The sequence below is a fragment of the Lygodium microphyllum genome, chromosome 23 (assembly GCF_053477565.2).
Source record: "Lygodium microphyllum isolate KBCC chromosome 23, Lygodium_microphyllum_v1.1.10, whole genome shotgun sequence".
In the NCBI taxonomy this organism is placed as follows: domain Eukaryota; kingdom Viridiplantae; phylum Streptophyta; class Polypodiopsida; order Schizaeales; family Lygodiaceae; genus Lygodium; species Lygodium microphyllum.
The window spans coordinates 109,692,070-109,704,528 of NC_141157.1; the positions used below are offsets into that span (position 1 = coordinate 109,692,070).

General features: G+C 37.8%; 1 protein-coding gene across 1 annotated transcript in view; it reads left to right on the forward strand.

Moving 5' to 3' along the window:
- The window catches only part of LOC148016609 (Thioredoxin superfamily protein), a 32,309-nt gene extending 24,595 nt beyond the window's left edge, over positions 1–7,714 (forward strand). The window contains exons 3-9 of the mRNA XM_087663986.1: positions 5,864–6,005; positions 6,166–6,288; positions 6,375–6,418; positions 6,719–6,844; positions 7,074–7,158; positions 7,251–7,307; positions 7,390–7,714. Of these exons, the coding sequence (XP_087520112.1) occupies positions 5,864–6,005; positions 6,166–6,288; positions 6,375–6,418; positions 6,719–6,844; positions 7,074–7,158; positions 7,251–7,307; positions 7,390–7,473 (661 nt within the window). The 3' untranslated portion in view covers positions 7,474–7,714. The remainder of the gene's footprint in view (positions 1–5,863; positions 6,006–6,165; positions 6,289–6,374; positions 6,419–6,718; positions 6,845–7,073; positions 7,159–7,250; positions 7,308–7,389) is intronic.
- Positions 7,715–12,459: the final 4,745 nt, after the last annotated feature.

Below are 12,459 nucleotides of genomic sequence, written 5' to 3' on the forward strand. Positions count from 1 at the left end.
ATGTTCTACTATTGATACAGTGCTAGGCGACTGTTTGTTGGTTGTTTTCTTATATATTTTCTTGCTTTCAATATTTGTTTTTGTGATCAGCTTGTCTATATTGCATGTGAACTCCGTTTAGTGCAGTTTGTGTTGTTGGTTTGGTTATAGCCTCTGTCTGTCTCTCCTCTTCTTTTCTTTCTTTTCTCTTCCTATCCTCTCTAGATGGCTCCCTCTTGCTGATCCACTGATGACAAATTACATGGCCTTGATTATCTAACATGGAGTGCTGTTATGAAAGCATGGTTTGTGCGGAAGCGGTTATGGTACGTTTTTTTTGGAGCTTTTGAGTGTCCTGAACGCCCCACTTCTCTTCCAATTGATTTTGACGAGGACAACTATGAAGAAGCTGTGCTCACATGGGATATCGATGATGCCTATGCATATTCTACCCTGCTTCATTGTATCTCTAAAGAAGTTTTTCTAGCTTTCACCTCTTGCAGGATTGCTTCAGTGATATGGGCAAAACTTTAGATTTTGTGCAAGGCTCATTCGACTATACGTGCAGTTACCCTTAATGGATAGCTTAGCAGATGAAGTTTGAGTTGAAGGATGCTATTCAATCATTTTCGCTTTGTGTTACATATGTAAATGATCAAATTCGATACATGCAGTCTGTCCTTCCAGAGGGTCATATTGTGGGGATTGTGCTCTACAAGCTCCCTTTGAAGCTTGATGGAGTGGCCAATGCTTTGCAAGCCCATATATATTGATGCCAGTAAGCTTTATTCGTATGTTCTCCATGCGGCTGAAGGATGAGGCATCTTTCTAGTTACAGGGGAGGCTTCCATCTCAGTATGGTGGCTCCAATGAGGCATTTGCAGCGTTCAAGAGGGGTGATAAGAAGTTGAAGGCCCAATGTTATCATTGTGGTAAGAAAGGACATTTTTGCAAGTAGTTTGTGGCTTTGAGGAAGAAGGAGAAGCAATAGCAGCAGGATATGGACTCCTCTTTGAGTCATTTGTCTCCTTGGACTCCGCTTCCATAGTTGCCAAGGGTTTCTGAAATCGGAGGTATGAAACGGGTTTTGTAGGTTTCATGCGAGTTTCCTAAAATGTTAGAAACCGGTTTCATTCGAGATATAAAAAAGTAGGAAAGTTTTATATACATACATTATATGACTCGTGTAACGTAGAAAACATGGATTGACATTATTCATTATTCTATACAATGCAAATGAACATTCAACATAACATCAATATTTGCGTGTATTATGGTCCACTATCCATGCCCAATATCAACTTTAGTTGTAAAAGGAGCCATCGATATGTTAATCATCATGGATAACAACCCAAAATAAAACCTTGGAAATCAATGCCAATATCTATATGAACATGTTAAGTAAATCCATGATAAACGATGATTATAAAAGTCCCAAGTCATTTAGGGTGTGGCATTTGTTAAAGTTTAAAATAGGTGTTTTATATGTTTATGAAATGCCTAGTTATGAAAGGAGTTTCCAAACCTTATGAAACAAGTTTCTTGGCAACTATGTCCACTTTAGATCTTGTAGCCAAGGCAAAGGCCAAGGTGCAAAAAGGGTCATCTTTTGATGGAGGGAAGGGCTTGGCAACTCCTGCTATTGCTACTTTTAGTGCAAGTGATGCAGCCATGCCTCACAACTCTCCAATGCCAGAGAAGGGATATGAGAGAGTGGTGAGGTGGGGCAAGTGAGCCTTATCTATATAGGTATATACATGTACACAAGTTTTAGAGAGGGATTTTCTTGATGCATTGATTGAAGTTTGGCAGGTTTCAAAATCTTGGAGTTGGGGCTGACTTTCGAGTTCATGATGGATTGTTATTTGATAGAGAGTGGGATTGGCTTCTAGTTTTAGCTGACATGAGGGGACAGTTTGGCAATCTTGGCCAAAGGTGGGGAATCCATGTTCATATATGCCGAGAGGCATTTTTGACAAGGTGATCATGTGTGCTATTGCGAGGCATTGATGACAGATACCGAGAGATACTATGATTCTTTTCTGTTTTTAGGTTTTGATACGATTGGCATCAACAATCAAGTTTTCTTTGAGACACCTTGGTGGTGGCTTGATCACCCACTACTTGGATACCTGTAACCAGCCTTCCTCCTCGGATAGGGTGGTAAATAACTTGATTAAGCACTATTTACAGCAATTAACAAATTCACAAAACTGAAAAGTACACTTTACTATATAATCTTGGATATTGGACATCCTGTTGGCTCCAAAACTAGTGCCCCTTTCGGTATTTATTTAACTTAATTGAAGAAGAAGTTGATGTACAATGGGATTCTCCTAATCTCTTTTGATATTTCAACTTCCCTTGCTGTTCAAAATGACCAACAAGTCTTTAATTTGATTTGCCCCTTGATTCGGGCAATCAATTGGCCTTCACCCGCTTTGATGGAGATGGAAAATGACCCAAATTCAATTATTTGCTGGTCCCTCCACTTGAATAGGCTAAAAACAGCTTCAGCCTTGTTGAATCCAAGTCTTGGACCTTCCAATTTTTAGCACGCTTCTTGAGGTTGTTGCTAAACCCTAATTTCTGCTGCAAATTAGGGTTTACAGCAAAGAAATCTGAAATTTCTCAGCCTCTAGTGATCTCAATGCTGCAATCTTTGGAGCAAGGCTGTAGAAAGGTTGGGAGATGAGAGAGAATGCTGAGGAGAGAGAAAATTCAGACTTTCTTTTTAAAGAACTAAAGAAAATTTGTCATTTACTACTGTTGCCGTGTCTCAACAGCTTGTAGATGCAAAGAATTGAAGAAAATCAGTCATTTACTGCTGCTGCCCTATCTCAACAGCTCGTAGATGTTATCATCTATTGTTGATAGGTCTTCTCTTGCCCCTGGCTGTCTCAGAAGGTCCTCCAATGGTTGCAAATCAGACCAGTAACATCTCCTCTCTCTCTCTTGTAGATTGAATATATAAAAAATGCATCTCTCCAGTCTCCAAAAACGTTTTTTAGTCTTGCATGGGCATTTTTGACAAGTGGCAGCCTTCCGAAATGGTTTTTTTAACATTATCCATAATTAAATATTAATTCAGTCTTAAAATACTGAAAATTAATCTAATAATTATTTTGGTGCGTTGAAAAATAATCTGACTGGCCAATAATCAAATCCCGAGTGTCTCTACGCTATCTTTGACCATCAAATTGGTGTTAGGTATCATTAAACACTACTTCTCTAGTATTACCAACTGACACTTATGGCCAAATGAGTGACCTAGGCCAACAAGTGGCACCAAATTTCACCTAGTACTTGTGCGGCATAACTTACAGCAAGTTTTGCCTTTGATATCCTGTGATTTTCTCGGGTCTTGGGCTCGTAAATTTACTCTAACCCCAATTACAGCTCACATTTGCAACATTTACTTGACCATGTGATTAAAAATTAATCCACATATTAAGTGAGGTTTCAAAAATACATGTCCTCATGACAATATGCATGGTTCTATTGTAGTAGTCTTTGTTGTATGGACTATGATGAGTCACTATCATTGTATCATTGTATCCAGATCACCCATGATGTGACATAGGGTCTTAGTAGTCTAGTCAGTACATGTGTGAGTTTGGGCATGTGTTCGAGTAGGCTTGGCATTAGAGTGATATTTAGGCCTTTTTTATCAGTTATTTTGTTAGTGATTTATGCATTTATTCTTGGCTGACCTGATGCAATTATTGCATTATTATTTGCGTATATATTTGGGCTCCTCCTTCACAGGCAGTTATTATTCATTACTTGTAGATCTAATGCATGTCTTGTGGAGAGAGGGAGCCGAAGCCAGTGGCCATGCAGCCAGTGACTCAGTGTTGTGTGCAATTGTCTTGTGTTTGGTATATGGATTCCATTTCCTGAGCACATCTTTAAGTTCTCTTTTGCAGTGTTCTTGTGTTTTCTGTTTTCTCTCTCTTTTCTCTTGTGTTCAACAGTCTATTTCGGCATTCTTTCAAGCTTCCATTGCTGTATCCACTTCTAATAGCATGCAAGTGTATTTTCCATGTTGGGTTGTTTTTCTCCCATTTTAGTTTGTTTGCGGAATATTTGAGGTGGAAAATTGAGTGACGGGTTGAGGGAGCACAAATAAACCATCAGAGACAATAAAGAGGCCTGATCTGCAACACTTTTTGGGGTTGGAACTGCAATGCAATTGCTGTGCAAGCATCTCTCTTGTAGAAAAATTTAGAGAATTTTCTTTTTAACTTGCCGATCATCTCTTCTCCCTTAGCATATTTGAATTTTCTCAGCCCTAATTTGCTGATACAGCTCTCAACTTTTGTAGAAATTAGGGTTTCTCTGCTGCCTCGAAAAGCTTGCTATCAAATCTCAGCAAAGTAGTAAGGGGATTTACTAGCAATCTGAGAAATTATAGCAAATATGAGAAGAATTAGTCATCTATGGCTAGGGTGACTCGCATGCAAGTGTAGAAGACCCAATTTGTGGCCACATGTGCTCAAATCAAGGGGCAAATTTGGGATTTTGGTGCTGGTCATTGTTTTAGGGTTGGAAATGTAGATTTTTCTCTCCCGTACTTGTCTGTCATTTAGACTTGATGCATGTGCCACCTAGGGAAGGAAATTGGAAAATTTGAGCCTTAGATTTGAACTTGATTGTGGTGTTGTTGATTTGCTGACCTTAGCTTGTAACTAACAAGGAATTAGGCTTTGCATGGCAGCATTGGAATGCATGCATTCATGCCTTAGAGATTTTAGAAGGTTGCTAATGTAAATTCAGTCAGTAGATAGTAAAATAGATGAGAATTTGGATATATGTGTGGGCAATTTGGCCTGGATGCTGTTGGTCATTTGGGACTTGCATGCAAGTGTTCAAGTCCCAAATTGTGCCCAGATGCACATCAAATCGAGGGGAAAATTGAACTTGGTGGTTGCTGGTTATAGGGGATAGCATGTTATTCCAAAACTCGTTGGAGAATTAACTTGGTCAGTTCTTAGTTATACAATGTGGAAGTAATGTTACTAAACAGGTTCCCTCTTTTCACTTGGTCTCTGACTTGAGCTGCAACTTTCTGGCCTTTGTATTTACTTCAAACAGCTTTGCCAAATTCTTCCATGCAATAGTGAGGGTTAAAGATTCTTGCAAATAGCCCATACTACAAGGGGTGTCAACATTTTGGGGCCAATTGGATGTTGGATTGTCTAATTTTCAGAGGCGTATTCTAGTGCAAAGTGGTGAAACGTTCAATTTTACTTTTATTCATTTTATCAAATTATTTCTTGCTGTGAATTGCTGTAGATCAGTGCATTTTAGTGTTCCACCACCCTTGTGTAAAAAGGAAGGTTGGTTCCACATTCCTTCCTGTTTCCTGTGAGTTGCTATTTTGTGTTGCTGTTCCATTGGTACTTTCCTAGGATGCCTTGTTTTGTTGCAATCTGATGATCTATGAACATTGAGTGGCAGTTTTAACCCTTGATGGTCTTCTGTAGAACATGCAACTGGACCATGTGTATTTGGTCAAATGAGGCTGAATGTTGCATTTAAAAAAGCACAGGCTTATTACTGTCAGCTGCTTTACAGAATTACTAAAAAATTCCTCTCTATCTAAGATTGTAAACATGTCGTTTGTCTTTTAGGCCTCTCCTGAATAGTGACGTGTTGCACAATGTCAACAAGATAGCAAGATTGGCTGTAAACAGAAATTCTTTATGTTTCTAATTCGTCCACATTTCTTAGTGCTACAAGCTGTTTTGAATTACTCTTTTGCTTAATGTGAACTACTCCTATATGCCATTTCCATAGATTCTTTAAGCTTACACTATTGGTGGGGTTTTTAAAGATGAGGGCGTTTCCCAAAATAATACTTAACCTACTGCTTTTCCAGAGGTTTAATGGCGGAGTCCAAGCACATGAAGCCACTCATCCATATAGATGTCACGTCTGATACTGTATGTCCATGGTGTTTTGTTGGGAAACGGTATCTTGAGAATGCTATGAATCTTTCAAAGGACCGGTACAACTTTGAGGTATGACAGTTGGATTTCATTGTCCACAGTTCTTGTTCTTTTCTTGGTATTTCATATTGAAAAATGAGAAAATGACCCAGTTGTGAAGACCGGGTTTTATCCTTCCAAAAGTGAAAATGGTCAGGTTGTTAAGTGAAGGTTTGTGTGGTTTTTTTTCCAGGTCCAGTGGCATCCATTTTTTCTCAATCCAAATGCAGACAAAGAAGGGATAGACAAGGTGGAATATTACAAAAAGAAGTTTGGTGTGGAACGTACAAGTTTAATAAGAGATCGACTTACTCAGGTGATGAAGATGCTTGTTATAACACTAATTGTAGACTGCAGTCACATTTTTCTGCGGAGTTCATTGATGGTTCTGGCTGTGTGCAGGTGTTCCATGAACTAGGGTTGTCATTCAAGTTGGGGGGGTTGACGTAAGTCTTTTATGCTGTCAAACCTTTACATTACTTGTGGTCTCTACAGTTTAAAATCCACATGACTAAAGGAGTAATGATGGCAACATAATGTTTGAACTGTTGACTGTGCAATCATTTGTGGGCATTTGATAACAAGGAGAAATTCTATGTTATCCTCAGTACTGTTTGGATAAGGCATAACAGAGTGGGCAATATGGAGCTTTTTTTGGTTTAATTGTCAAGTTTTGACTTAAATCTACTGATTCTCAGTATTAGAATCTCTCTCAACCTTGCTTATCCTAAACATAATTTTTGCAGAGGCTCTACTTGGGATAGCCACAGGCTGATTGAGTTGGCTGGTAGGCAGGGCCTTGATAAGCAAAATGCCCTGGTCGAGGAGTTGTTTTTGAATTATTTCACACAAGAAAAGTACATTGGTGACAGGTGTGTTAGCTCTTTAATGTTGTGGGGGGTGCAGGTTAATGGTATGCTGTACAGAACTCTCTACTTTGCATGAACTTCTAGAAAACTAGCTTGACATCACAGTTTCTCAACTGTTGAAAACCCCATGCAATTTATCATAGTATAGAACATTTTGGGGGGGGAAATGTAAATCTAGTCACTTCTATGTTTAGATGTGTGATACATCTAGACATGTGTCTGTCTGATGCAGGAAAGTCCTGCTGGAAGCTGCATCAAAAGCTGGTATAAGTGGGGCAGAGGAAATGCTGAATGATCCGACTGCAGGTGCCAAAGAGGTAGTTCCCAACTTCCTTGTTACAGAGAACAGACAGATCTTCTCATCAGTTGAGAGGATTTGTGACTTAAGTTTTACCCCCTTGTTTTCCAGATTCAACTGGATTTACAAAGATATGCTCAGGGTGTAACTGGTGTTCCGCATTTTCTGGTATGTATACTTGTATTTCGGCTTTGGAGCAAGCATTTTTACAGTATGATGAAGCTACCGTCTAACCACAATAATCTGTCAGATCAATGGCAAACGTCAACTGTCAGGTGCCCAGCCACCAGAATCCTTCTTGAAAGTTTTTGAGCAGGCAGCAACTAGTACATAATCAGCATGAGACAGGCTAACCGTATCTTTGAAGTTTGTATAAATATACATAGTTTTCTGGTTGTAAGCAAGGAGATGGACTACAAATGTATATGCTGAATTTACGGCTTAAAACCTATGTCAACTTTCACCCAGTGCGATAGTGGGGTGTGATATTGTACAGTAAGACTTTGTATACAAATGGACTTTACTATCATGCTCCTACTTGTAAGAGATTAAATGTTAACACAAGATTTTACACATTTACTATTTGCACTTGTAATTGTATTCCTTCCATTCTTGGATGCAAAAAAGAAAAAAAATGTTGCAATTACAGAATGAGTTAGTAGTTAAGTCAGCTGGCTAACTTACATGATTCTGCATGACCAAGAAAACCCGTATTAGAAAGCATACTTAGATACCACCATACTTTTGGGCGAATCCCGGTCCAGATAATCTGCAGATTCTCACACTCAAAACAGGAGTTTAACTCTTGCTTGCTAGATTTCTTGAAGAGTTACTAGCCTGAATACATTGATGGCCAAACATTGGAAGCACACCTGTGCCAACAAATGTTTTTCATGGGTCACATACTACTGTATGCAGCCCCCATGAATACCCATATCCAGGACCTTTGCATTACGGCATTGCTTAGAGTAGCATGTCAGCCAGTGGCCTTGTTGAAAAGCTGTGTACCTAAGTGGTGCTTGTCCAGTGAATTGGGAACTCTGAAGATGAATCTATGTAAAATCAAGACTTAAAGCACCAGCCATGTCCAGAGTAAATTTGGCCTGCACTTTTGAACCGTCTTTGGCATTTTGTGACCAACCATGACAAGTGCGGATTCCTTGACACTCTGTTCAGACCATTAGCATTTTGATTGAACTGTCTGATTTTGGTGACCACTTCACGCAGAGTCTGGGAGGCCTGACAGCCATTCCAAAAGAGATGCTTTGGAGTCTCTAGAACTCCACATTTACAAAGCCCATTTGTGGCACCTGTTCTCCTCAGCTTCGCAGCTAAGATCAATGTGCCCATCATTAAGTTACATTCTTAAAACAAATTCTAATTTTTATGCTACAGTTATGCCTTATGAAATTCCAAATGTTTGTTGAATGGAAGTGTACAAGAGAACAGCCTAAAACTTGCTTTCTCTAGGTAGGTATGCTGATCATAGTTCCAAGATTCCCTAGGTTGTTTAATGTTCTAGGACATGCCTTTTCTAAGGTTTGGGGAAAAACATATAAAGCCCAATCACTTACATCCTTTTCAAGTCTAGGTCTAGGGTAAATTGTTGTATATTTTCTTAGTATACATTTAGGGTAAGAAGGCCAATTGTGTGATGGATAACGCTTTTAAAACAGTAGTGGGGCCTGTTAATAAAACATTGCAATGTAGATCTTGACATGCCTAGAAGTGCTAGTGGCGGGTACTTGTAGATGACCCATCACACCTAAAAGAATGAGGTATGGGTTCTAGATGACCCATCACACCTAAGAGAATGAGGTATGGGTTCAAGCCCATTTTACTAGTCCTTATAATTTTGATTGAAAATGATAAATAGTTTATGTGATGAATTTGTCACTACCTCTTGCATGTTGCAACCATTATTGGGTGAGGCAGCAATTATTTTCCAAGTTTCACCAGCTATCGTGTAATCATCCATAATGTTATACCTTACAACTTTGCCTTTCCAAAGTGGATCGATTAGCATGCTTATACTATTGGTTGCCTTTCCTACATGGTCAATATTGTATGTAAGCAATTAACAGCTCATCATTGCCAATCCATTAGTTTTTTCACTAGATTTATGTTATCCAAATAGCTAACACAAGTGAATAATTTGCCTTGCCCTTTTGAAAGAGGGACTTTGCCCTTGAACCACTTAATAATTTCTTATTGAATTTATTTGATAGTCATTGTATGTGATGCAAAGTTGTTATATTGACACCAATTGGGTTTTGCAAGACTTTGTGAATGTTTGCATAGGAAATTTATACCTTTTTAGATTTTACATTATAGGTGAAGCAAATTTGTTATTATTGACAGCTTTTGGGTATTGCAAGACTTTGTGAATGTTTGCGTGGGAGTTTTATGCCTAACATGTTGAAGCCATTATGTAAGAGGACATGATCCATTGCTTGTGTTGAAGTCTAAGGTCTTAGATATTCTTATGGAAATACCCTACTTTATAGTGGGAATATGAACCAACATATTTACCCCAAACCAATTTATCATATATATTATTAAACTCGTAGTATAGAATTTTAAGAATCTTAGTGGTAATTGAGAGTAAACATGCTATGGCACCAATATCACTATAGGTAGGCTTAGAACTAGCCATGCTTACCTTGCTTAACACTCCTCTCCTCTTGTATGCAAGTAGGAAGAAAACAAGTGAATCAATGCAAAAATATAGGGTATTGGAGTAGTAAAGGTATGCACTTTGCACTATTCTTAGGTTGTAGTACTTTCAACCTTGTCTCTCTAGTTGCTTAACAACTAATCTTTTGAGGTTATTTTAGGGATCTTGATATCAATTCATAGCTATAGTCCATATCATGCTTTTAGAAATAACCTAAAGGAGATTTTCCAATTGTGGTTCATGTCATGCTCTAGAATAACCTCAAGTTGTTGAGTTTCGAGTGGTTAGAGTGAAGAGATTTGTAAACATGACACATTAAGAATTGTGGAGAGAGCACACCTTTTGCACGTGCTTTCTTCCTATTGACATGCATGAGGAGAACAATGCTAAAAGCAAGCAAAAAATGGGTTAGTTTTGAGCATGGAAGATGTAGTTCTTGTGAACAATGTACAATATATTGGTAGTAATATTGAGGCTATTAATGTTGTGAAAATAATATTAAAAGGCTTTGTCAATGAGCATTATATGGCAAGATTGATGGAAAAGACATTTGGGTTAGCCTTAATGTTCAATAATCTATGGATGGAAGCATCTAAGTTAGATAATCAAGCACTCACCTTCATATTCACTATGCACCGATGTTGCTTGTTAGATCAATGTTATTCTTAAAGTTAATCCTTTGTAATGTATTTATTCAAAGGATAATGATATTTTTTGTGAGCCACTTGCTCAAACTATTTTCACACTGTGGAAGACCTGAGCTAGTTATATTTGAAATTTGGTTCATATTGTACACACTGTAGTAGTAAGGAAACTTGTTTTAGAAGATGTAATAAAGGGTTGTTTTTATGAAACTTTTTGAGGTTGTTTCATGATTTGAAACTTCTAGAAAATTTACAAAAAATAAGTATATATTGAGGAGTGTTTAGACATTATTTTGGCATCAAGATTAAACTATTTTGACATTATGTTAGCCATTGTTTAGCCATTATGATACTTATCTTCTTGGTTGTGCAATTGATACTAGCATTGTTGCTTATTAGTTTGCACATGTTGCAATGATTATGGATGTCTTAAGCTTTAGAAAATGCATTGTTTAACATTGAGAAGTTGGATGGCATAAACTTCTTGAATTTGGAAAGAGCAAATATATAACATTAGTGCAAAAGAAGTAGGTTAAGCAAGGAGAAAATCATGAGGATGTGGCTATAGGTGCATGGGATAAGATGGATAAGCTTTCACACTCTACTATTAGGTTAATGATCTCAAAATGAGTTTATAAGAAAGAGAAAAAAGCCAATGGCTAAAATTAAACAAGTAAATACCACTTAAATAATACCGATGACGGTGATGTACTATATGTCTCTACTCTTGGGATTGCATTCCTTGTTGCTACCCATGATAGTATGTCTCAAGATTGGATCCTTGATTCAAGGGTATAATTTTGTGTTACTCCTTGTAGGGAGTGGTTTGCTACATATGATGAAGGTAGAAAGGGTGTGTTCAATTGGAAAATGACTTTGTATGCAACACTATTAGAGTGGGAGATGTACATTCATTGCTTGCCAATGGGTCCTCTTTGATGCTTTAGGACGGTCCATAAGAAGTCATGCTTGGAAGATATAGAAAGGGTCACTTGTTGCTAGAGGGCCAAAGTTTGGCACTTTGTACTCTTTGGATGTATCTAGTGTGAAGAATCACAGCATAGCAATGGAAAATTATCTGCCACTTTGGCATGGCAGTTTGGGTCATATGGCAATGATAGTAAAATAAAAGTTTTTTCTCATTTACAATATCTTCCATCTTTCAATTTCTTTGACTTTGAAATATATGAGCATTACATGTATAGAAAAGAAACTAAAATGTCACTTGAGAAGGGTGTGGGTATGAGGAAGTCCAAACCATTAGAATAAATGCATAGTGGTGTGTATGGACCTATGCCTATAGCCTCATTGGGAGGAGCATCTTATTTTGTAACATTCATTGAAGATATTATAAGGAAAGTATCATCTTATCCTATTTGAAAGAAGAGTGATATATCTAATACATTTCCAAAGTCCTTAGCTTATGTAGAAAATAGTTAGATATGAAGCATAAATGCTTGAGGAATGATAATTGAAGCTATTTAGAAAACCATTCACTTGATTAATCTATCATCTAGCAAGCCATTGGATGGCAAGATTTCTAAAGAGATGTGGTATGTGCTCCTATGACCACGTATGGGTGTTTGGCTATGAGGTCTATATGCATATCTAGAAGGATAAGCGAAACAAGCTTAATCCTAATTGTAGAAAATTCATCCCCTTAGAAATCATTCAGCAGAGATGGGATATTGTGTATGGGATCAAGAGACTAAAATGATAGTGAAAAACCATGATGTAATCTCCAATGAGGAGAAACATAAGTAGCCCATAAAGACCATTGAGTGGGTTGGTATTCTAGGATGGAGCCCCAAGAGGAACACCAAGGAAAAGGGAATTCTCTTGCAAGAAAATCTATCTTGTAACATCAACAAGCTTGTTTATTATGTTTCATATGATCACAATGAAGAAAAGAACACCAGGCATAACAAATCTTCATGCAGCATCATATAGATCTCCCGCAGATTTGATAGAATCAACCATATTCTTCAATATCTTCATA